This window comes from Peromyscus maniculatus, chromosome 23, assembly GCF_049852395.1.
Source record: "Peromyscus maniculatus bairdii isolate BWxNUB_F1_BW_parent chromosome 23, HU_Pman_BW_mat_3.1, whole genome shotgun sequence".
NCBI lineage: Eukaryota > Metazoa > Chordata > Mammalia > Rodentia > Cricetidae > Peromyscus > Peromyscus maniculatus.
In genome coordinates, this window is record NC_134874.1 from 320,834 (window position 1) to 346,188 (window position 25,355).

General features: G+C 44.2%; 2 protein-coding genes, 1 non-coding gene and 1 pseudogene across 4 annotated transcripts in view; 2 read left to right on the forward strand and 2 right to left on the reverse strand.

Annotated features, from left to right (window-relative positions):
- Positions 1–173: 173 nt before the first annotated feature.
- Pxmp2 (peroxisomal membrane protein 2) lies at positions 174–11,614 on the reverse strand. Of its 2 annotated transcripts, none has more exons than XM_006984091.3 (5): positions 11,288–11,614; positions 8,911–9,021; positions 6,236–6,398; positions 3,365–3,484; positions 174–489 (listed from the first exon to the last, which is right to left on the reverse strand). In XM_006984091.3, the coding sequence occupies exons 1-5, from the start codon at positions 11,407–11,409 to the stop codon at positions 421–423; spliced, it is 585 nt and encodes a 194-aa protein (XP_006984153.1). In that variant the 5' UTR covers positions 11,410–11,614; the 3' UTR covers positions 174–420. The 2 variants fall into 2 exon arrangements, with proteins under 2 accessions (XP_006984153.1, XP_076416507.1); XM_076560392.1 differs by lacking the exon at positions 11,288–11,614 and adding an exon at positions 10,804–10,870.
- On the reverse strand, positions 9,630–9,690 carry LOC121825565 (U7 small nuclear RNA). Its single transcript, XR_006067889.1, has one exon. It is a non-coding gene; the product is annotated as a U7 small nuclear RNA (small nuclear RNA).
- A 108-nt stretch (positions 11,615–11,722) lies between the features above and the next one.
- The window catches only part of Pole (DNA polymerase epsilon, catalytic subunit), a 54,886-nt gene continuing 41,253 nt past the window's right edge, over positions 11,723–25,355 (forward strand). The window contains exons 1-12 of the mRNA XM_006984092.4: positions 11,723–11,854; positions 17,015–17,156; positions 17,798–17,878; positions 18,494–18,538; positions 18,667–18,759; positions 19,043–19,197; positions 21,248–21,389; positions 21,715–21,795; positions 22,555–22,662; positions 22,956–23,066; positions 23,283–23,368; positions 23,542–23,661. Coding sequence (XP_006984154.1) covers positions 11,793–11,854; positions 17,015–17,156; positions 17,798–17,878; positions 18,494–18,538; positions 18,667–18,759; positions 19,043–19,197; positions 21,248–21,389; positions 21,715–21,795; positions 22,555–22,662; positions 22,956–23,066; positions 23,283–23,368; positions 23,542–23,661 — 1,226 coding nt within the window. The 5' untranslated portion in view covers positions 11,723–11,792. The remainder of the gene's footprint in view (positions 11,855–17,014; positions 17,157–17,797; positions 17,879–18,493; positions 18,539–18,666; positions 18,760–19,042; positions 19,198–21,247; positions 21,390–21,714; positions 21,796–22,554; positions 22,663–22,955; positions 23,067–23,282; positions 23,369–23,541; positions 23,662–25,355) is intronic.
- LOC102922275 (large ribosomal subunit protein uL14 pseudogene) lies at positions 13,406–14,556 on the forward strand (annotated as a pseudogene).

The following is a 25,355-nucleotide window of genomic DNA, read 5'->3' on the forward strand; positions in this document are numbered from 1 at the left end:
ATGAATGCTGGTGATGTTTGCATAGCACCATGATTGTACTTAATGCTGCAGAACCATACACTTAAATGTTAAGCATTGTACGAACTTTGGCACAACATAAAAGAACTTAAAGAGATCTCGCTATGCATTTCTCTCCAAGCAACAGTAACTGTTCAGAGAAATCACAACCATCATAGAAGCAGCTACATCACTGTTTATTGACCTTTACTTTATTTACAGTGACAACTAAGATTATCTACTGTCTGAGCCTGGTGTTGTCTCTCTAAACACAAGATGCTGACACTAACACATTTCCTCCCTCTGTAATTTTAAGGCATCTTGAATCACATAATTTAGTCAGGTGATGTTCTGAATGATGGATTCGGATCTCTCCTGCTGGTGGGTGGATTCCCCCAGATCTCATCCACGGTGTATCTGACATCACTTCCCCAGAGAGGCCAGGTAGGCATACCAGAACAGAGCTGCCATGTTGGCAAAGAGCACCCGGAACTGCCAAAAGAACAGTCATCAGGCCACGTGAGTGGGAATCCTGACCACGGCCTCACACATCAGTCGCCCAAGATGAATCATCCCTCCAATTGTTTGCTGCTTGGTCTATCTTACTTCCCCAATATTGAATGTCTGAGCCTTTAGTTTGTAACAAGGTTTGGTAGGACCCAGCAGAGGTAGGAGTACAAATAAATCATCCTCTCCAAACAATGTTCTTGCTATGACTTGGCTTCAGCCCAGCACACCACTGCCCCAATACCTAATCGCCTGGATTTACCCCACCTGAAAGCACCTTCAGTCAGTGCTGTCTCTTCCAGGCAGACAGTTCTGTGACAGTAACAATCTAAGTCTTTGGCACTGAGGCACAAAGTAGTGATTAACAATACTTGCTACATAACTTCCCTTCCCCTTAAGTATTCCTTTGCAACTATCTACAATTAGAACCTTAACCCTAACCTGATAGCCCTGCTTGGAAGCAGTTTTCTGGCCTATTCATTCCTCAACCCACCAATCCCTCTATAACTCTCCAGGATGCCTTAGGGTCTGTGGCCCTCATGTACTACACTAGGAAGGTCTGTCTTCCCTATCTCCTTGGGCTCTGAGCATAGGTGTTAGTACTAGGAGCAAAACTGTCCCAGGCCCATAACTAAGAGGGTTTGGTCTCTACCCAGAAATTCGTACTTACTTCCTAACACCTAATCACCTTTTTCTGCTCAGACCCAGAGAAGCCAAGCAGTCTTGCCCATTCATGTTAGCTCTCTGTAGTCACAAAGGGCTTCTACCTCTGCACTCATCCAGGAGAACCCCATTATCTCCACTGTCTAAGATGGCTACAGAAGACCCTCTTTGTGGACCTGAATTCCACTCATCCCAGGGACAGTCATATCTGTATACAACATAGTCTTGTAAACATGACACTATTTCTCTGACCTCAAGACCTCTCTATCACCCTGGCTTCCTGACCATTTCTTCCCATCTTCAAACTTCTCAGGAACATTTTCTAGACTTGTGATTTGTTCTCCTTCCCTTCCCAGGCTGGCCTGGATTTCCTGGTCCTCCTGCCTCTGCCACCAGAGTGAAGGATGGCAGGCACTAGCATGCCTGGCTTGAGATGTGGGTTGTGTGTTTCCTACTCACTCTTCAAAGCAATCTAGCTTTAGCCCCTAATCTGTCGCAGTATGGTTCTTAGGAAGATCACTGATAAGGTTACTTCAAACCAGACACCTATTGGGGTTTTTTTGTTTCTTGGTTTTGTTTTATTTTTGGCTTTAATTTCCTATTATTCTTCTAGGGTTGACTAGCCCTTTGTTATATCCTAAATGTCTGCTGGTTTTCTCCTACTTTATGGTCTGTGTGATGTATGTATGCATATACAAATGTGGGTGGTCTGTGTATGTGCATGCTAAGTAATACACATGTAAATATTTATGAAGTAAGCATGGGTGGGTGCTGTATTTACATATATGATATAAAGTGAGGCTTAGGTGTGTATGGACTAGTGTGTATAGTGTGCTCTCTCATTTATTCCTTCTCCCTCCCCTCCCTGTGTATGTGTGCATAATGTGGTGGTGGTCTGTGTGTAGTGTGGTCTACACAGTATGTATGTTTGTAGTATATACAGTGTATGTGTGTGCACACTGGCCAACCTCCCTCTTCTACCCAATGGGAGTCCTTTGTGGATTCTACTCTGCTCCTCCTTCTTCAATGGGCCCTATTGTGAGCTCCCTGTAGGAAAGATACTTAATGGAGCACAGAAGAGGGTTAAGTTCCTGGCACAGACTGAGGCTGCTGCCCAAGATAAACCTATTTGGAAGGATGGTGCTGTTGGCAACTTGGGTGTCATAAGGACCCTACCTTTTCCTTCTCCAGTGTGCACAGACCTAGCTCCTAGGTTCGGAACTTGGCAGAGGTACCTAGTACCAATTCTTGGAAGAACCCTGATGGTTTCTTCCACAGGACAGAACCAGACCTAGAGCCAGAGGAAGAACGCCCTTGGGGAAGGAAAGGTCTACATCTCTGACAGCCCTTCTCCCCTAGGAGAAGCCTGCCACTCATTGTGTAGACTTACAGGGACTGTGAGCCCTTCCAGTTGCAGGGAGGTCTTAGGAAAACACAGAGGATGAGCCTAGCACCAGGACAGCTGGTCCACAGTAACTTAAAGCAGTGCACAATGATAACATCTGCAGAACACTAAACCAGCTGGGCAATGGTGATAGCACACGCCTTTAATCCCAACACTTGAGAGACAGAGGCAGGTGAATCTCTGTGAATTCGAGGCCAGCCTGGTCTACAAAGTGAGTTCCAGGACAGTGAAGCCTACACAGAGAAACCCTGTCTTAAAAAACAAAAAGAAACAAGCAAACAAAAAAAAATAACAAAACAAAAAACCTAAAACACATGACCACTCTTCTCCTTTGCTCTCCACTGCTCAGTGGTCAGGTTCACCCATCCTTCAGCAGGCAGTTTCCACAGAAGCACCTGTGTGACTATAAGCACTGAAATTCTCCCAGTTACCCACAAGGGGCTTCTCTTTGACCAGTCATCCCCTTGAAGACTTGTTTATGCCAAGGTCTTCCCTACTTACCTGCTTCACTGCATGTTGCCTGCTGCCCAGTATCTGCCTGTTCAGCTGCTCCTCCTGAGCCCAAGCAACCCAGACTGTTTCAGTTACTAGAAAACACTAGAATTTGCTCAACGAGGATGAAACAGCTGCACAGGAGTCCCCGTGCAGTTTTGCAGCTATGAATCCAGAGCTCATGGACAATGACCAGGGGTGGACCAGAACTCCAGAAACGGGTGAAAACGTGGCCTGAGGGTACTACCACTTGTTAGAAAAAATGACAAAGACCTTTAGTGAAGACAAGGCAAGTCTCACCTGCAGGGGCACATAGTTGATGTTAATGAACTGCAAGGGCGTCCACATCCTCCAGTTCATTTGCAGTGCAGGCCAGAAGCCACTCCTCATCTTGGCAGCAAAGGCACTGACATCCTTCCCCTGCCAGGAAGGGAAGGGGAGCTGTGAGCAGTCCCTCCATCAATAGCAACTGTAATGTGGTGCCTTGACCTTGACAATGATTTGTAAAACTTGTTTATGTTTTAAAGCACACCTGCATTTACTACCCTGCAGCTAAGAGAAGTCAACTATCCAGGTGGAAAATCTTCAGTGACAGCACCTCAGTGGCAAGTTGCCTCTCACACCGGGTTGTGTCTGTCCCCATTAATTCCTTACAGCAATCTGATGATGACTTGTGCTGCGGCCGGACTAAGGGCTCAGATCAATACTTCCCACATTAACTGCCAAAGATGATTAATTTCCAGTCAAAATTCATCAATTTTTAAAAAATGACCCCCACTAAATGTTATATGGAAGAATGAATGTATTAAGAGTAACCACACTGGCTGGACAGTGGTGGAACACGCCTTTAATCCTAGCACTCAGGAGGCAGAGGCAGGCAGATCTCTGAGTTCTAAGTTCCAAGGCCAGTCTGGTCTACAGAGCAAGTTCTAGGACAGCCAAGAAAAAGAGTAACCACATTAAAAACAATAGAAGCACCTACCTTCCCACAGTTATTTTTTAAAAATACTGTAAAATTATGGTAATTAAGACAATCTGTAAGCAATAGTCAAAAAATAAACAAAATGAAAATAATACAATAACCAAAACAACATGCAATGAAAGTGAAAATCCAGTAAAAGAACCTAGTCTAGGCTGTACGTATAGAAGTAAGAACATGACAAAATTATCTTGAAATACTGGGGATTTCAGGAAGTGGGAGACAATATACAGTGTAAGTGGAAAAACAGAAACAGAAGTCTACTCCCTGTAAAAACAAAAAACAAAAAACAAAACTCAAAAGACAGAAGAGGAAAAGTATAGATAATTTTTCTTGGAGTCTTATCAAGATTTATCAAACAGGGGCTAGAGTGCTGAGAGCCAGGCCAGCTGGCTTTCCCTGAGGCCCTGAAGTATTGAGAAGGAAAACATGGAATAAGCTCAGGAGACCCAGTGACGGACTGGTGGGGGAGGGGGAGGGCCTTAGGGAGCTGTGGTTCTGGATCCTGAGAAACTAACTCTTTTCACCTAAAGGGGCTATGGTTGTCAGTCTCAAGGCTGTTGTGTGCTTTGTCTGTGACACTCTGTCCCATTTCCCCCTGAAACCTCTATATAAGCTACTGTACCTCTTAATACACTCGGTTGCATGAGCCACCAGCTTATGAAGGACCTCCTGGTCCCAATTTTCCTATCTTCTTTATTTTCTCATCCCCCATCCCCCCACCCCCGACTTAGGATCTGTTACATAAGAACAACCTGCTGGTCCAGGTCACTGAAGAAATGGCCCAATGGTTCTCTTCCAGAGAACCCAGGGTTGATTTTCAGCACCCACATAGAGGCTCACAACTGTCTGTAACTCCTGTTCCAAGGAATCCAGTGTCCTCTTCTGGCTTTCATGGGCACCAAGCAAGCATATGCAGCACAGACATACATCCATACATATAAAATACCAACAACAAGAACTAAAAAAAAAAAAGTACCACACAATCACTAGAAAGTATTAAGAATATGTGTATCATCTTCCTATCAGAAAATCCAAAGGGAAAAGAGTACCAGAGTTGAATACAAAGTTTTAAAACTTCTGTGTAGAAATACACATACACACACACACACACACACTTTATTTATACAAGTTTACATTTTACCTTTATATAGACATCTTAACTAATATGAAAGTTTGAAACACCTAAAAAAATGGGAAACTGATTTGCTACTTATATTTGTGAAAAAGGACTGTTACTCTTCATTTATCCCAATACACAAATCTGTGTAAGAAAAATGGCAATCTTCCTTTCTCAGCCTCCTGAGTATGGCAATTACAGGCATAAGCCACCAGGCTTGGTATAGAATCATATTAGTATATAAAACATATAAGTAATAAACAAAAACAACTCTACTAAAAGTTATCAAAATATTTGGAAACCAATTCTATGATAGCGTAGTTAGTATACATCCCTCTTTGACAAGAGATGTGGTGAGAAGATCTAAGGGCAGCTCCACGACATATGTAACAACTGCCACATGGATTATGAGGCTTATGACTTCTAGGGACAAACAGGCACTATTAACATTCCCGTGGTCTGTTTCCTAGGTTCACAAGGGAAAATAAAAAACATGAAAACAGAAGTTGAAGAATAGCGAGATGGCTCGGCAGGCAATGGTGCTTGCTGTTACGCCTGATGACCTGAGTTCAATCCCTGAGACCCACGTAGTGGAAGGAAAGACTCCTCTGATCTCTACACACACATCCTTTGGTATGTACATGCCCATACACATACACACAGAGAAATCAAGGAAACAGTATTTGCTGGACACGACAGCGCTATTGTACACATCAACTCAAAGCAGCTTTGACAACATGCATAAGACCCAAACTCTCTCAAGCCAAGAAATCCCAGTATGGATATGGGAGAGGTTCATCAAGTCCTACCCCTAGCTGAGGAGCTACTGGAAATTAATGGCTGCTAGGAAGGGAAAGCCAGTTTTTGTTTTGTTTTTTTCTTCAGGGATGTGGCCCTTGAGAGGCCTATACCCATGCACTTACAGGAAACACTAAGTGAACACACATGAAGTTGGTTAGGAAAAGTAGTATGGAGAGAGGGGTCATTTTGATCAAAACACATTGAGGCCCACCCTAGGAAGCAAGGCTACCTGTTAACTGGAGATACAGCAAGTGCCAGAACAAACACCCACCTCCAACAAGTTCATGATGAGGAAGAACAGCAGCAGAAAGGTTGGTGCAAAGAGCAGGCGATCCAGCAGGAGCCTCTTGACAATGGCCAAAGGAACCTCAGGAGGGATCCAGTACTCCATTAAGAGGTAGAAATAGTGACTCAGTGGACCTGTGACAAAGAACCTGGAGCACCACAGGGGTTTGAGCTGGACTGCAGTTCCTTTTACATTTCCTTCTTTGGTCCAGCCTCACACCAAGATTCACCTCAGAGCCTAAGCTCTCTTTTCTTCCCCCAGAGTATTTACTGACCACACGAATTTGTCTAGACCTTTTTCAGTCAGTTTCAGGCAGCCTTTTTGCCTGAAAAAACTGAAGTTACTTTGCCAGTTCCTGTAGTTGATCAGTTGGCAGAGCCATAATGATGGTCCTGGCTAAGATATATGTCCATCTGACTCCTCTGTGTTCCAGGCCATTATGCTATCTGTTCATATCTATGCCTTCATACCTTACAGACTCTGAGAAGTAAATAGACATAACCCAGCTTGGCCAAGTGTGAGCCAAGCCCAGAAGTGAGTTTCACAAAGCACAGTAATACAGGGAGGGGTAGGAACCAGGGTCTTTCAATTCCAACAACCAAAGTCTGTAAAGGTTTTCAATTGGACTTTCCTGCACCACTGTGAGCTAGAGTAGGGCAAACAACTGAAGTCTTCGAGAGACTGAGACCATATGAAAGGGTTAAGGTGCCTTAGCTGATCTGGTTACTTGACAAAGTACAGGAGATATGGTTTTGTAAACATTACAGTAAATGACTCAAATTATTCTTGGAAGCTTTTGTGGGGTTAGGACTGAATCTCAGTTGGTAGAGTACTTCCCAAGCATGCCAAGAAACCCTGGGTTTGATTCCCAGCACTGCAAAAAACAAACAAGAACCAGGTGTGGTAGTGCACACCTATAATCCCAGCACTCAGGAGGTAGAGGCAAGTAGATCAGAAGTTCAAGGAATATATGATACAGCCTCAGTCTCTTTCTTTTGTGTACACACACACACAGTCTTTCTGATTATTTATTTTATTTATGTATTTAGTTCTGCTTACAACAGGGTCTCACTGTGTAGCTCTAGCTGACCTGAAACTCACTATGCAGACAAGGTGGGCCTTTCAAGTACTGGGATCACAGACGTACTATCATGCCTACCTAAATGATGACGATAAGTGATATCTAAGTGGCAACATACATGAAGCCATGAGTTTAATCCTAATGTTACACACACACACACACACACACACACACACACACACACACACACACACAAAAGGTTTTGTTCTGTTTTTAATTGATCCAATTGAAAAGACTTTCAAATCATCTAGCCATCTTATTAGTGTTTGCCAAAGAGCCCAGGAAGGATATTGTTTTAAAGGCAGATCTCCCTATACAGCAAGAGCAGGTCTTGAACTTGTGACAATCCCACTGCCTCTGCTTCCACAGGGCTAAGCTACAAGCCTGTGTCATCACATCCAGCCTCTGGTGCTTCTTTTTTGTTTTGTTTTGTTTTATTTGAGACAGGGTCTCAGTATATAGTTCTGGCTATCCTAGAACTCACTATGTAGACCAGGATAGCCTCAAACTCCCAAGTGCTGGAATTAAAGGAATGTGCCACTATGTCTAGTTCTCTGAAGCTTCTTTTCTTCTTCTTCTTCTTCTTCTTCTTCTTCTTCTTCTTCTTCTTCTTCTCCTCCTCCTCCTCCTCCTCCTCCTCCTCCTCCTCCTCCTCCTCCTCCTCCTCCTCCTCCTCCTCCTTCTTCGTTTTTTGAGACAGGGTTTCGCTGTGGAGTTTTGGTGCCTGTCCTGGATCTCACTCTGTAGACCAGGCTGGTCTCAAACTCACAGAGATCTGGCTTTGCCTCCTGAAGCTGGGATTAAAGGCGTGTGCCCCCACCACCCTGCCTGAAGCTTCTTAAAGAATTAGTTGTTTTTTTTCTTAAGATGGGAATGGGAGGTGGGCTGGGGGGAAGGGGGGCGGCGCAGGAGGGGGGAGAACAAGGGAATCCATGGCTAATATGTAAAATTAAATAAATTATAAAATTTTAAAAAAGTTTTTTTTAAGATTTATTTATTTATTTACTATGTATACAGTATTCTGCCTACATGTATGCCTGTATGCCAGAAGGCACAGGATCTCATTATAGATGGTTGTGAGCCACCATGTGGTTGCTGGGAATTGAACTTGGGACCTCTGGAAGAGCATCCAGTGCTCTTAACCTCTGAGCCATCTCTCTAGCTCCAAGAATTAGTTTTTCTTTTTTCTTTTTAATTTTATTTTCGTGTGTGTGTGTGTGTGTGTGTGTGTGTGTGTGTGTGTATGCGTGTGTGCGTGCGCGCACTTGAATGTTTTGTTTACAGGTATGTCTGTGCACCATATAACGTGTCTAGTACTTTATGAGGTCAGAAGAGGTCATCAGATCCCTTGGAACTGGAGTTAAAGATGTCTGTGAACTGCTACATGGATGCTGGGAATCAAACCTGGTTTTTCTACAAGAGCAATCATTACTCTTAATAGCTGAGCCATTAACAGCTGAGCCATCTCTCCAGCCCCAGAATTAGATTTCCAAACCAAAGTATTCCAAAGCCTTGATGCTGCCAGCCAGCTCTGCTGTGTTCGGTCTGCAGAGGTGAGTCAGCTCTCAGTGACACTTACCCATAAACTAAATATCGGAGAGGCCCGCTGACATCTAGACTTGGAAGGTCTTTTTTCTGTTTCTTCTCAATCATCTGGGCCAGAAGGTTCCCAATGGCTGACAAAATGCCACTGTGGAGGAAGAGGCAATCAGAAATGAGTAACAGACACAAAGGCTTGCCTTTCCTGCTTAGCAATAGCAAAGCTGCTATGGATCTTGATATGGATGGTGGGATGAGTCCTTATTAAAGCAGCTTGCAGGTAAAGCCCTTGAAGGTAGAAATAGTACAGCCTAAAACCAAAACACAAGCATGCATAGTGAGAGTTCCACCTGCTGGACTGCATGCTTTCAACATCCCACTGCTGCTTCATTGAAGGCTTGGGTGTAAAAGGCAATAGGAAGGATGCTTATGAGGACGCTTCTGTAGTTGACTGTGGGCTGTACACATCTGTATGAGCTCACATCTGTATGTGATATTATATTGTAGTTTTTAAAAATGTTTGAAATGGCTGGGTGGTAGTGGCACACGCCTTTAATCCCAGCACCCGGGAGGCAGAGCCAGGCGGATCTCTGTGAGTTCAAGGCCAGCCTGGGCTACCAAGTGAGTTCCAGGAAAGGCGCAAAGCTACACAGAGAAACCCTGTCTCGAAAAACTAAAAAAAAAAAAGTAAAAATGTTTGAAATGGGGCAGAAGTCATCAGGGATTTTTCTTTCTTTCTTTCTTTTGTGTGTGTGTGGGGGGGGAGTCCAAAAAAAGTCAGAAAACCTACTGGACAAATTCTAAAAGAGCTATAACACTTCTGTAGTATTTCTGTGCAAATTTACACTCCTGAAGTAAAATTCCTGGTAAAAAGACAAGGTCAGTTGCTTCTTACGGTCGAGTCCTGTCTTAGTCTCTTTTCATGTTGCTGTGATGAAATTCCTGACAAAAGCAACTCAAGAGAGCGGTTATTTCAGCTCACAGTTAAAGGGACGGCCTGTCACGGCAGCCAATCACGACAGCCAATCAGAGCATCTGGATCCAGCCACCCACAATCAAGAAACAGAGAGAATGAGCCGAGTCTTGTGGCGCACACCTTTGATTCTTTAATTCCAGCATCCAGGAGGCAGAGGCAGGTGGATGTCTGTGAGTTCTAGGCCAGCCTGGTCTACAGAGTAGTTCCAGGACAGCCAGGTCTACACAGAGAAACCCTGTCTCAAAAAAACAAAGAGAAAGAGAGAGACAGAGAAAATATATGCTACTCAGCTAGCTTCAGTCAAGGATCCTAACCAGGAATGGTGCCACCCATAGTGGGTGGATCTACCCTCCTCAATTAAGGAAATCAAGATAATCCCTTACACGCAGACCTAAAGGCCCATCTCCCGGGTGGTTCTAAATTTTATCAAGTTGACAGCTGGCATTAACCATCACAGGTCTGTAAGCTGTCTTCTAAAAACTATAAAATCTCAAATTGTTAGTATGGATCATAAGGACCCTCTTGACCTGACCCTTGGTTACCTCCTCCCATCTCCTCTCCCTTTTCATTTCCTCCACCTGCATAGTTCTTCTCTTCACCCCTCCAACATGCCCTGCGCTCCTCCCTCAGAACTTCTGCACTCACTGCACCCTGTGAACTACTGCTTCTCTTCTGTGTGCTTCTGATCAATGTCTACAACTTCCCCAACTGCTTCAGGTTACATATTTATCTGACTTTTTTTTTTTTTTGTCTAGTTCTCAGCTCCGTGAGAAAAAAAGGTCTACGTACCTATTTCAACCACAGCTATATGTCCAGCACACAGGAGGCACTCGGTACATACTTAGAAAAGGCTAAATTAATAGAGGGCAAACCTATAAGATTCTCTAATAAAAATTAACAGAAACAGGAATATTTCATTAAGAAACTGAACGATGTAGATCAAAGTGCAAAGCTCACCAGCAACAGGGCTTACTACTCAGGGTTGGAACGGTATCTCTGGTTCCCTGGTCTTCACAACATTCAGACTGCAAGGGCTATTGCATTCACTGGCTAAGTAGAACTTTGGACTCACCTTGATGCAGGACTTTGCCTCTGGCACCCACATTCCTCCACAGCAGAGGTTTTCAGCCTTCCTAGTGCTGCGACCCTTGAATACAGTTCCTCAGGTGGTGACTCCCAACCATAAAATTATTTTCACTGCTACTTCATAACTGTAATTTCGCTACTGTTATGAATAGTAATGTAAATAACTGATATAACTATGAAAGGGTCGTTCGACCCCCGTGGGGTCACAGCCCACAGGTTGAGAACCGCTGCCACACAGGCTGTACTTGTGCAGCTTGACCTGCTGGAGCCCCTTCCCTTATACTACCCTGCAAAAAGCGCGCCCCTCCCCTGTCGGCGCCCGTCCCTTCCACTCCTCTTCCCTGTAGGAACCCACCTGCTGACTGCTTTGGTGAACACCGGATAGAGCTTTAGGAGTAGCAAGTATTGGGCGAGCGCTCGCCGCGGAAGCGACCCGAGCTGGGATTCCGCCCGCAGTCTTGACACGGCAGGTGCCATCGCCGTCCCAGCTCTGAGTTGCCCCGGGCGCCCACCCAACAGCTGGCCAGTTAGGCACCCGGCCCGGGACACCGGGCACAGGGCGGGGACGGCCTGACATTTCCTGCCCTACCAAGGCCCTCAGCGCGCCGGGCTGACCCCGACGCGCGCGCGGCTCACGGCCGCGTATTTTCCCCCGGTCCCTGCGACCCACCCTCCGCACTCTGGGGCGGATTGGCGAGCCGAGGGGCGGGGCGGGGCGGGGCGGGGCGGGGCGCCCCGTGCCACGTCTGCCCGACGCCCGAGCGCCACGCCTTCTCATTGGCCGGAACTTTGATCTCGCGAGAGTAGGTGGGAGCGCGCCAAATTCTCCCCGGACCGTCAGGAAACTTGTGAGCTGCGCGATGGTCCTCAGGAACTCTGGACGTAGGCACGCCGAACCGGGCGCGGACGGCGAAGGCAGCCGGTGAGAGCCGGCGTCCTGCTGCGAAGGCACTGGCAGTAGCTGCGGCCGGAGCCAGCTTGGGCGGGTGCCGTGTCGGGTGGAGCGGCGGGCCGGGCGCGCGGCGGGGAGGACCCGGCGGGCTCCCGCCTTCACCTTGTGTAGTTTTATTGAGACGCTAACTCGCTCCGTAGCTCAGGCTACGCATTCTCTAGACGTATTTGTGCCTGTTGTGTGGCTTTACTAGGAGAGAACGATTATTCTCATCAGACAAAGAGGGAACAGGCGAACCATAGAAAGATTCTGTCTAGTCCAGCTTGGCGAAGTAAATCAGTTTATTGGGATTGCTCATAGAGTCATGTTTCTCATGGGCATCTGCACCACCAAAAGTCCCAACTCTCATGCATCATATTAGAGTATGATGACAAAAGAAACAGATGTGCATATCTTATGCTGTGATTGGTAACACTGCCTTGTGGCAGAAACAGTTGGCTGTGCTGTGTGACAGTGTATCAGAATGGGAGCCCTAGTTGAGCGGAAACCCTTCAAGAGCTGAGTAGTGATAATGTTTTCCTAGCATATGTGAAGCCCTGGGTTTGATGTACAGCACCTCCATCGCAGCTGTGGTAATTGACTTGGACCAGCAGGTAGTTGTGCAGTGACAGGTTCCTGAGAGAGAGATGACCAGGGGATGAGAAGATAACAAAGTTCAGGATCAAGAGGTCTCACACAAGCTGATGGCTCATGCAAGCAAATTTATTAAGTACTGGTATCACCTAGTCGGTGGTAGCGCACGCCTTTATCCAGCACTAGAGGCAGGTGGATCTGTGAGTTCCAGGACAGCCAAAGCTACACAGAGAAACTGTCTCAAAAAATCACACACCCCCCAAAAAAGTACAGCATCTTATATATAGGTTTCAGGGGGGAAACGGGACAGAGTGTCAGACTGAGCACACAGCAGCCTTGGGACTGATAACCATAGCAACCTTTAGGTAGAAGAGTTGGTTTCTCCAGGATCTAGAGCCACAGCTCCCTCAAGGCTCTGGCCCCAGGCTATTACTTGCTCTGCCAAGGTCATTCCTGGTTTAGAAAAGTAGCTATGTTCCTTTTCCATACATCAGGGCCTCAGGGAAAGCCTCAATCTAACTCTCAACAGTAATGATAGTTACTGTGCTGGCTGCTTCATGTCCATAATGCCATAATGAAAAGGCACATGAGGTGGGCAGTAACCTTATACTGTTACATTCATGCTGTACGTCAGTTAGGAATGAGAGATGTGAAATAATTTACCTACCTACTTTCACAGCTACATGTGCTTTTTTATTTTTTTTATTTTTTATTTTTTTTTTTTTTTGGTTTTTCGAGACAGGGTTTCTCTGTGTAGCTTTGCGCCTTTCCTGGAACTCACTTGGTAGCCCAGGCTGGCCTCGAACTCACAAAGATCCGCCTGCCTCTGCCTCCCGAGTGCTGGGATTAAAGGCGTGCGCCACCACCGCCCGGCAAGACTTTTTTTTTTTTTTTTTTTTATGTGCTTTTTTATTTTATTTTGCTTTGTGTGTGTGTGTGTGTGTTTGAGATGAGGGTTTCTCTGTATAGTCCTGGTTGTCCTGGAACTAGCTCTGTAGACCAGCCTGCCCTTGAACTCGGAGATCCTCCCACCTCTGCCTCCTGAGTGCTGAGATTAAAGGCATTCACCACCACCACCAGTGGTGTTTTGTTTTGTTTTTTAAACTAGAAGTGGAATCTCACACATGGAAAGACATACTATACCACTAAGCTATATCACCAGCCCAGGACATGCCTTTAATCATTCAACTTTGCCATGTACTTCATGTCCTGAGAGCAGATGGAAAGCTGTTAAAAATAATAGGCCTTTCTAACTCATTCTGGCCATTCAAGATGTTGAAGCGAGGACGTGATGGGTCCTCTGGAGCAAAATTATGGATTTCCCTGGGTCTTCTAGTAGGAGCTGTGATCAACTGTGCTGACAATACAGGAGCCACAAATTTGTGTATCATCTCTGTGAAGGGAATCAAGGAATGACTGAACAGACTTCCTGCTGCTGGTGTAGGAGACATGGTGATGGCCACAGTTAAGAAAGGCAAACCAGAACTAAGAAAAAAGGTCCATCTAGCTGTGGTAATTTGACAATAAAAGTCATATCAAGAAAAGATGGAGTGTTTCTTTATTTTGAAGACAATGCAGGGGTCATGGTAAGCAATAAACGTGAGATGAAAGGTTCTGCTAGCACAGGTCCAGTTGCAAAGGAATGTGCAGACTTGTGGCCCATAATTGCATCCAGTGCAGGCAACATTGCATGCCAGTGTATTTGTCAAATATATCCATTAAGAAGTCAAAAAAAAAAAAATAATAATAATAGGCAGGCAATGGTGGCACACACCTTTAACCCCAATATTGGGGAGGCAGAGATAGGTGGATCTCTGTGAGTTCGAGACCAGCCTGGTCTACAGAGCAAGTTCTATAATAATAAAATAGCTTTTAGAAACTTTTGTTCATATTCACACATACCCAACTCCTCTCCGTAATTCCTCCCAATATATCCCTTTCCAACTTGTAAGACCTTATTTTTTTTGTTTTGTTTTGTTTTTCGAGACAGGTTTTTCTGTGTAGCCCTTGAACTCACTCTGTAGAACAGGTTGGCCTCAAACTCACAGAGATTTGTCTGCTTCTACCTCCCCAGTATTAGGATTAACGGCATGTGCCACCACCACCCGGCAAGATCTTTTTGTTTGTTTGTTTGTTGTTGTTGTTGTTGTGTTTTTTTTTTTTTGGTTTTTGGAGACAGGGTTTCTCTGTGTGGCTTTGCGCCTTTCCTGGAGCTCACTTGGTAGCCCAGGCTGGCCTCGAACTCACAGAGATCCGCCTGGCTCTGCCTCCCGAGTGCTGGGATTAAAGGCGTGCGCCACCACCGCCCGGCTTGTTTGTTGTTGTTTTTAATAACCTGGTTTGTGCTGCCTGTGTACTCATGGATGTGCTGACCAGTAACAGCTTTTAGTTTATACTCATATGTCCTGTATGCTTTATGTGGATTGGCTCACTTAATCTTTGCAGCAGTCCTGTCAGGAAACCATGTCTCCCTGAGGCTGTAGGTAGTGGTAAAAAATGTGAGCTTTAGCTATATCTGTCTCCTTTTTCATTGAATGAGGAAATGCATGGTACTCTTCATAGGTGCTGTCATGAAAATTAATTGAGAATGTGTCCTCAATTAATTACCTCAAAGTACCTCAGAGTACTTTGATACTGTCTGTAGTAATATGTGTGCAGTTGTCTTTGTTTTTACATTTTTATACTCTTGCTGAATAAAAAGTAAGGTAGATAGCTTAAAGGAAAGCGTATTGGGATGAGATGGAGTCCGGGTGACCAGCTTTCTAGCCAACTTTTTTTTTCCCCCCGAGACAGGGTTTCTCTGTGTAGTCCTGGATCTCGCTCTGTAGACCAGGCTGGCCTCGAACTCACAGAGATCCACCTGCCTCTGCCTCCTGAGTGCTGGGATTAAAGGTGTGCGCCACCACCGCCTGGCCTTTCTAGCCAGCTTTGCCAACTCACTCATCAGGGTAGTATTTAAGGGTCGGGGAGTTTTATATTCTTCAGAAGTAACACTTCATTCAGCCCTGGTTTTGAAGAAGTTCTAGGTGCAGGCTAAAGCTATTTTTTCTAACAAAGTCAGAAATAGTTTGTGTTTTTAATTAGAGGTAAATCCAAGCAAGATGTAGTGCACACCTGTAGTTCACCACTTTGGAAACAAGGGCAAGAAGATGATGAGTTCAAGGCCAGCTTGAGACTGTCTCAAAAAGAAGCAAGGAGAGCTGGGCATGGTGGTGCACACCTCTGAACCCAGCACTTGGGAGGCAGAGGCAGGTGAATCTTTGTGTTTAAGGTCATCCTGGTCTACAGAACTAGTTCCAGGACAGCCAGGACTGCACAGAGAGACCCTGTCTTGAAAAAAAGGGTGGGGGGATCCTTAATCTTGAAGTAATTGTAGAATCTCATATACTTGTCAGAAATGCTGACGATCCAGTCTGCCCCAGTGATAGCGTTTAACTGCAGTGAAAATACAATGTCATAGCCAGTTATCATCAGTTAGATTGCACCAACTGCCCTTTTACACATGTACATGTCTTTAGTTCTCTGTTGTTTAGTCACATGTATATTCATGATTTTATCACCACACTCAAGATACAGAATGCCAGGTCACAAGATTTGGATGCTGATTTTCATGATCATAGCCATTCTTCCTCTCCCGTGTTTGTCAACTGGTGATCTGTTCTCCATCTCTATAATTTTATTTTTTTTTTTTATTTTTTTTTTTTATTTTATTTTTTTTTTTTTGGTTTTTCGAGACAGGGTTTCTCTGTGTAGCTTTGCGCCTTTCCTGGAACTCGCTTTGGAGACCAGGCTGGCCTCGAACTCACAGAGATCCGCCTGCCTCTGCCTCCCGAGTGCTGGGATTAAAGGCGTGAGCCACCACCGCCCGGCTATAATTTTATTTTTTAAATGCTGTATAAAATGTCACAGAGAGATGTGTATCTTGAGAGCATTGGTATAATTCTCTGATGATCCATCCAAGTTGTGTTTATTAATTCATTGCTGAGTAGTATTCATATGGATATGCTGAAATTACTCTCTTGGTGAAAAATATCTGAATTGTTTTGCAGGTTTAGCTTTTATAAATAAAGGCGCTGTGATATTTGCATACAAGTTTTTGTGAAATGAGTTATGTCTCTCTCATAGAGCTTAGCATTGCACTTTTGGGCTTTGTGCAGTTTTTGTATCCCAAGAAGTGGCATCCTGGTGTGACTGGTGTTTTTGTTAGTGTTCTGGTAATAAAATCAAAAGGGTTGGGGTTAGAGATTGCCTTTGTTGTGTTTTTCCAGTAAATGCTGGGTTTTGTTTTTTATTTTTTTTCATTGAGTCTTCTGCTGGCCTTTATGTTTTCTTCAGGGATGCATATGCCATGCCATATCAGAAATACATAGACATCAAGTGTTGTGGCACACGCTTTTAATTCCAACACTTGAGAAGCAGGCAGGTGGATTACTGTGAGTTGGAGGCCAGCCTGGTCTACATAGTGAGACCCTGTCTCCTAAACAAAACACATAGATAAAAGTTAGGGGTCTGAGTGGGAAATGTGAATGGTGAAGCCTGATACTTTTCTTTACTCAGGGATGATGGTCCCTCTTCCTCAGTCTCAGCACTCAAGCGTCTGGAACGCAGCCAGTGGACAGATAAGATGGACTTTAGGTTTGGTTTTGAGAGGCTGAAAGAGCCTGGAGAAAGGACCGGCTGGCTCATCAACATGCACCCTGTAAGTATCTGGATGAATACTGCTCAGCCTTTGTTTCTAGTGGGTGGCTGTACCCTTTCCTATAATCATCGATCTTATCTAATGGATAGGTGATAGGGAAGAAGAAAGCCATTGTCTGAGAAATCTAGTCATTGGAAGTGCTTCTCTTTCCTGTTTAACATGAAGGCCACAGAGTGGCCACCGTGGTAAGACCAAGATGAATGATCTATTAACCATCAGCAGAAAGCTTTCAAGATTCATTAAAGGGGGGGGGGGGGACTGGAGAGATGGCTCAGAGGTTAAGAGCACTGACTGCTCTTCCAGAAGTCCTGAGTTCAATTCCCAGCAACCACATGGTGGCTCACAACCATCTGTAATGAGATCTGGTGCCCTCTTCTGACCTGAAGTTATACATGCTGTATACATAACAAATAAATAAATCTTTTTAAAAAAATCATTAAAGGGAAATTCAGAAAAATACTGGGGAACCATTATAATTCGGTCCTTATGAATGAGGCTGGTAGTGTTTGTATAGGGGCAAAATAAAGGACTAGGTGCAAGGATTTTGTCTTTATAGTACTCAGTTTCTCAAAAAGTAGCTCAGATAGAGCTCTTGGGCTATGTAGAAGATAATGATCTCATGTTCCATGGTTCTCCTACAGACTGAGATTTTAGATGAAGACAAACGCTTAGTCAGTGCAGTGGATTACTACTTCATTCAAGATGATGGAAGCAGATTTAAGGTAAGCCCTCGACCTAAGAAAACTAAAGCGTACTCATGATAGGTAAGTGCTCTAAAATAAGGAGTATTCATTCTCTCTGTGTCAGGGAAGAAATGGGAGGCTATAGTGTGCAGTTGCTTGCAACCCATCAAGAACATGGCCCCTGTGACCTTCAGTCACATTTAAAATATCCTGAAGGAAGGTAGCTCAGGAGGTTGAACAGTATTGTTTCTTGGGTTCTTGCCCATGAGAGATGTGCAGATCTAAATTTCATATATACAGTATCTTTAAAGAGCTGTCAAAAAAAGGGACTGGAGAGATAGCCCAGTGTTTAAGAGCACTGGCTGCTCTTCCAGGGGATCCACATTCAATTTCCAGCAACCTACAAGGCAGCTAACAGCTGCCTGTAACTCCAGTTCCAGGGAATCCAATGCCCTCTTTTGTTGTCTGTGGTCATTAGGTGTGCACTTGGTATATAGACATACATTCAGGCAAACATCCATACATATAAAATAAAAATAAATCTTTAAAAAAAAAGAAAAAAAAGCCCTCAAGGTCCAAGTTACTCAGGTTGCCACTCTGAAATCTTTTTTCCCTTTTTTCTTCCTTGTCACATCCTTTTGGTGACTTTCATAGGTGGCCTTGCCCTATAAGCCGTATTTCTACATTGCAACCAGAAAGGTAAGTCTGCTTGGTAGAAACAGGTGGAATGATCTGTTCCTTGTCCTACCTAGTGGATTTCAAAATGGAAATGGGTAAGAAGATAGATCTTACTAATAGAAAATACATGAATTCTGATCCTGATATAGGGTTGTGAGCGTGAAGTTTCATCTTTTCTATCCAAGAAGTTTCAGGGTAAAATTGCAACACTAGAGAATGTTCCCAAAGAAGATCTGGACTTGGTGAGTATCCCCAGACCTTCCAGGGGCAGGTGAGGTTGGTGTCCACACTGTTTATAGCAGACAGTTATGGATGAGATAGAAGGCCAGGTCATTTACTGGGTAGTGGGGCAACCTGGAGGATGAGAGATGGTGGTTGCTCCCAAAGCTGTCTTTAAGGAACTTTGGTGGTACTGCAGGTGCCATATGTAAAAGTAAGCTAAATGCTTTGACTTGTATGTATTTACCTAACAGTCTTTACCTTCCTGTTTCTCATTAACTCATCAGTTGTCATTTTACTTTAAAGCCAAATCACTTGGTCGGCTTGAAGCGGAGTTACATCAAACTGTCCTTCCACACTGTAGAGGACCTTGTCAAAGTGAGGAAGGAGATCTCCCCTGCTGTGAAAAAGAACCGGGAGCAGGACCATACCAGTGATGAGTACACAGCAATGCTTTCCAGGTAACTTTCCTTCTCGTGAGCAAAGTTCCGGTTATTCCAGAATAACAAGCTGATATAAGGCAGGAACTCTTCAGAGAAAAATCCCTTCATGTTTGGCTGTGTGCAGACATTTTAGATGTTCTTTCTGTTAAATAAACACTAGCTTCCCACGGTTGTGTTCTGTTTTGTGCTTTAGCTCCTCTTACAGAGGAGGTAGGTGTGGCTCTAAAATTGAGTTGCTGTAGCAATGAGGATATTTTAGAGGGTCCCTCCTCTGCCACTTTAATACTGTCTACAAATGTTATCAAGTGTTTTGTTTTATAGATGCTTTCTCCAGAGAACCTGGAGTATACAGAGAAATTTAAATGCAGAATACCAAGTACTGTTATTAAATGTTTAGGCACATTAATAACAGAAAAGCAAAGTAAAAACAAAAACCAGAGTCTTGGGTAATTAAGTTTGCATGATTTCAGAAATACTGATCACTACCTTTTGATAAAGAATCAATTTGAAGCCAGGCAGTGGTGGTGCACGCCTTTAATCCCAGCACTCGGGAGGCAGAGCCAGGCAGATCTCTGTGAGTTTGAGGCCAGCCTGGTCTACAGAGTGAGTTCCAGGACAGGCGCAAAGCCACACAGAGAAACCCTGTCTTGAAACCCCCCACCCCCCAAAAAAAGAATTAATTTGAGATCCAGGTGTGGTGGCACATGCTTTTAATCCCAGCACTCAGGAGGCAAATGGATCTCTGTGAATTAAAGACTAGCCAGAGCTATTTAGAGAGACCCTGTTTCAAAAAAAGAAAAAGGGCTTGATTATGAATCTCCAGAACCCAGATAAAGCTAGTGAGCATGTAATCCCAGTGTTTCTATGGTGAGATCAGAGACAGACATGAGAATTCCTAGAAGTTCGCAAGCCAGCCAACTTGGTGTATGCAGCAACAAAACAACAAAAAAGAGACCTTACCTCAGTAAGAAGCAAGCAAGGACCAACACGCAGTGTTGGCCTCTGTCCTACATATGTGCATTCTGGCATACATGCATATACACTAAAAAGAAAAATCAAATAGAACTACTCCCCCTCCAAAAAAATCAGTATGAGACTTTGGACACTTTTGCAGTGTATCGCTTAACTCCAGTCATCTCTGGTGATGCCATAAATTACTTTTGGAATATTTTAAGATGAAGTTTGTAACAGCCTATGAGCTCTCTTTGATGGCTGCCATTTTTTTCCTCTTAAACCACTTAATTTTGAGCTTAGAGTGATAGATTGTATTTTATTTTAGTTTAAATTTTGTGTATATTTGTGTGTTGCTGAGGATTGAACCTAGAGCCTTGTGCACACCACTGACCTTTTCTTTGTCTCTCTTCTTTCCTTTAATTGGCTGGTTGGTTGGTGATTGGTTGGTTGGAGTCAGGTTCTCATACTGTAGCCCAGTTTGGCATGGAACTCATTATGTAGACCAGGCTGGCTTTACATTTAAAACCCTTGTCCTGCCTTAGCTGCTCAATTGTTAGGATATTTAGTGGCTCTTCCAATGAAAGATTTTCCACTTGAATATAAGACTATTATAGAAATAGTTGACATTATCTAGTCACTTCATCATACACCAAGCTAGATGCTTTATGACATTAATACTTCACTCCTACAGGATAATCTAGTTACTGTCATCTTCATTTTCTTAATGAAGAAAGGGATGTTTTGCAAGGGTGGGCTGCGTCTGTTAATACTGCAGCTGTCCACAACTCTGCTCACTTCAGCTTTGCATGGAGCAACCTGCTAGTAGAGATGATGTGTTGGAAATACCACACTGGGGAGTCCGTCTAACTATAGTGCAATGTCTTACTTATGTCTTGTAAAATGTACACATCTCCAGTATACCTTAATTCTCTTTTCTCTGACCTGTTGGCTCATGTTGGGTGATAATCCAAGGCCATTTCTTGAATGATTGCCCTGGACTTTACAGCCTCCCCATTTGCCTTAGTGTTTACTCACTTTGGACTCTTAAATCTTTACTTCCCCAGTACCGTGCAGATCATAATCGAGTTAGTGGCTTTCTTTGCTTACTCTCCAGTATTCTGCAAGGAGGCAATGTAATTACTGATGAAGAGGAAACCTCTAAGAAGATATCTGACCAGTTGGACAACATAGTGGACATGCGGGAGTATGATGTTCCCTACCACATTCGCCTCTCCATTGATCTCAAAATCCATGTGGTAAGGTGAAGGTAGCTGTTGCTTGAGTAAAGTCCCTGGAGAGGGATGGAGGACTCTGGATAAATCTGCACAGAAATAGATTTTTCTGGAGCCAGCAAGATGGTTTGGTGGGTAAAGGCACTTGCTGCCCTGAGTTTGAACCCCAGGATCCACATGGTGGTAGGAGAGAACCAACTCCTACAAGTTGTTTACTGACTTACACACATGCATACACACACACATTCACACTCTAAGTAAATGTAATTAAAATTTTTTTGTTAAGTAAATAGACATTTCTGGATGGAGAACTCTTTCTTTAGTTAACGTATGCTTCATTATTCTGCAGGCTCATTGGTACAATGTCAGATTTCGAGGAAATGCTTTTCCTGTGGAAATCACCCGACGAGTTGATCTTGTTGAACGACCTGTAAGTTGTTGCATTTCCTCCGCCCTAAAATCTATTTCTTCTTTAAATACTTTCTGAAAATATTAGTTTTTTTCATCAGTCTCTAACCTAAAAGCATATTTTTGCACTTATGTTAATCATAGACATCAATATTTGAGCTAGACTGGATTTGAACTCTTGAGCTTTCATTTAGGTACTTAATAGCCAAGTGATTGATGAGAGTAGATTTGTAAGTAGAAGATATTAGTTCAGGTATCACTTTTAGTCATCAGGAAAATCTTTGTCTTCAGTTTTCTTGTTTCCAAGATGAAAATGTCAGCTCCAGCACAGTCACTTGGTAGTGCTGTCCTAAAGTTCAGGTAAGACAGTGCATGATAAGGAGCTTTGAAACTGAAGTGCTCCAATGAGTAGCTTTATCTCTTGTGTTTTCATTTCCATACCCTCAAAAACCTCACCATGGGGTTTTGTTATTAAGAAATTTTCTATTCATTTTGCATACCACCCACAGATCCCCCTCTACTCCCTCCTCCTGCCCCCTATCCTTCCCCCACAATCCACCCCCCATTCCCACCTCCTCCAAGGCAAGGTCTCCCGTGGGGAGTCAGCAGAGCCTGGTACATTCAGTTGAGGCAGGTCTAAGCCCCTCCTCCCTGCACCAAGTTTGTTTTGGCATATGTATGGTTATTTTATTTGTGGTGCTGGTAATTGAACCCAGGGCAGAATGTGCGTGTCCAAGGGATGTGTCCAGATCTGAATTCATGGTATATTTTGTCTTTCTAGGACCCTGTGGTTTTGGCATTTGACATTGAGACAACCAAACTGCCTCTCAAATTTCCTGATGCTGAAACAGACCAGATTATGATGATTTCCTATATGATTGATGGCCAGGTGAACAGAATCTCTTATTGGGAAACTTTAAATGCTTTTGTGGGGATTTTGTTATTGTTTTTGAGGCAGGGTCTCACTATGTGGCTCATCTTTGCCTCATACACATGGTGGTCCTCCTACCTCAGCCGTCTGAGTTCTGAGATTATAGGCAGATGCTCCTACGCCCAGATCACCTTTATGTTTTTGTGGAGTTCTTTGAAATTAGTTTCTTGAAAAGCTTATGGGTGGGCTGGGAGTTTGTGTCTCACCTTTTCTGTGGTTGACTTGCGTTGTGTGCTCATAAACTTTACCAGGGCTACCTCATCACTAACAGGGAGATTGTTTCAGAAGATATTGAAGATTTTGAGTTCACTCCCAAACCAGAATATGAAGGGCCCTTTTGTGTCTTCAATGAACCCGATGAGGTAAAGAAGCTTCCTGTAGAAACTTTCTTGTGTTTGGTATAAGGTGGGAAGAGGCAAACTGATTCTTGAGCTCAGATGCTTTTGCTCAGTGAGCTTTCTCTTCTTTGGCCAAGGCTAGAGTAGGTCCTTAGTGTATGGGCTGACGTGAAGCTGCTGCTTCTGAGTGTTTGGGGAGGTATTTGTAAGCTGCTGACTTCTGTTATTTGTTGAGCTCAGGTCCATTTGATCCAGAGATGGTTTGAGCATGTCCAGGAGACCAAACCTACTATTATGGTCACCTACAATGGGGATTTTTTTGACTGGTGAGTCCAACTTCCTGTTGTGGGTAATTGTGTTAGGGTGAGGTGGGAGAGGAGCAGCTCTGCCTGGCAGTTCACTCCAGTGTCTCCTGGGAGCCGTCTGTCTGTATTCAAGGAAGAACAAAGGAAGAATTGGAGACTCATGTATCCCCATTGCTTGTTTCTTTTGTTGTTAGGCCATTTGTGGAGGCTAGGGCAGCAGTCCATGGCCTGAGCATGTACCAGGAGATAGGTTTCCAGAAGGACAGCCAGGGGGAATATAAAGCATCCCAGTGCATCCACATGGACTGCCTCAGGTATGTATATACCTCATAGTAGGGGCTCATTACTATGACCTCATGAATGATATATAAAGGTTTCTTGTGCAGACAGAGGCCATTGACACATCTGTTGTGAGAGGAGATTGGCCTCCATGGAACAGCTTTGGGTCATAGCTTGTTGCTAGTCAACAAGTATGTTAAACAGCAGCCTGCAGTATAGAAAAGCTGGGCTAAGCCAGGCGGTGGTGGCTCACGCCTTTAATCCCAGCACTTGGGAGGCAGAGCCAGGCGGATCTCTGTGAGTTCGAGGCCAGCCTGGGCTACCAAGTGAGCTCCAGGAAAGGCGCAAAGCTACGTAGAGAAACCCTGTCTCGAAAAAAAAAAAAAAAAAAAAGAAAAGCTGGGCTAAAAAGAAACATACATAGAGCAAGATTCTGGTACTTACATAGATGAGGTCAGAGTGAAACACAAGGCTGGTCCCACAGGATATATGGTTTCAAGATGAGCTCAGTATGTTTCATGGTGACTGAATGCAAGTATCACAGGTATTGAAGTCATGGTGTTTGGAATATAGGTCCATGTAGGTAGGAAGACAGATGTGAATACACAAATACAAAGAACTAGCTGGAGAGAATAACATCTGAACTGGGGAAAGAAATGAGTTCCATCAGCCACCACAGGTGTTTGAGGTCTGCTGTTGTTTGTTTTACTCTGATATTTCAGCCTTTGGATTAGAGGGAGGCCAAGAGGTTGGGACTGGTTCATAGGGTAGCAGGTGGCAGCTTGACCAAAGGCAGTGGGTAAAAAGAGACCTACATTCAGGTTTGCTAGTAATGAGCTGGGGCTTTAGGGATGAATGGGTACCTGAGGTCTGCTCAGTTGATTTGGAGTGGGAACGAGTAATTTTGAGGTAAAAGAGGATTCTGCTGCAATCATGTTAGTATAGAGCTTTTGTGTACTTGGGGGAGCCCAAGACTAGATGATGTCACCTAGAGCCATAGGCTTGGTTGAGACTTACATCCTAAATTAGGGTCTCATTCAAAGTTCTAATAGATGATGAACTATCAAGGTTAGAAGTGTAATGAGAGGAGAAAGCCTGAGAATCTGTTGAGGAGGGGGCCATGGAGAATTTGCAGAGGGAGTAGACAGCTGCTAGTACAGAGGTCATGGGAGATAGAGACTAGATAAGGTCACTGGATAGTGTAATCCCTGAGGAAGGTATTAGTCATGTGCTAGGTGGACTCTGGGGGCAGAAGTAAGAAGTGGAGATAGGTTCCATATTGAGGAGGTACCTTCTGGGGTATGTGTGTACATGTGTGTGCACATGTAAAGGCCAAAGGTCAATGTCAGGTGTCATCCTCGTTGCTGTCTACTTTATGTTTTGAGATGGAGAGGCTGGCAGTGAGCCTAGAACTTGTTCCTTTGGCAAGACTGGCTTACCACCATGCCTAGCTTTTACATGGATGCTGGGCCTCTGAACTCAGGGCCTTCTGCTGTATGGCAAGCACTTTATCCACTGAGCCATTTTCCAAGCCCTAGAGGGTGTCTTCTAAAGAAGGTGCTCTTGAGAGAGCTCATACTGAAAGGACAATGTAAGAAGAGGAAAAATGACCAGGTAGTTTATGAAATACGGTTTGAGAGGCACAGATAGGCCTGGGGATTATTGCTATATTGCCTTGTCCTTTCTCCATAACAAGAGGCTGAATTCTTTGCTGAAAGTAGAGGGTGAG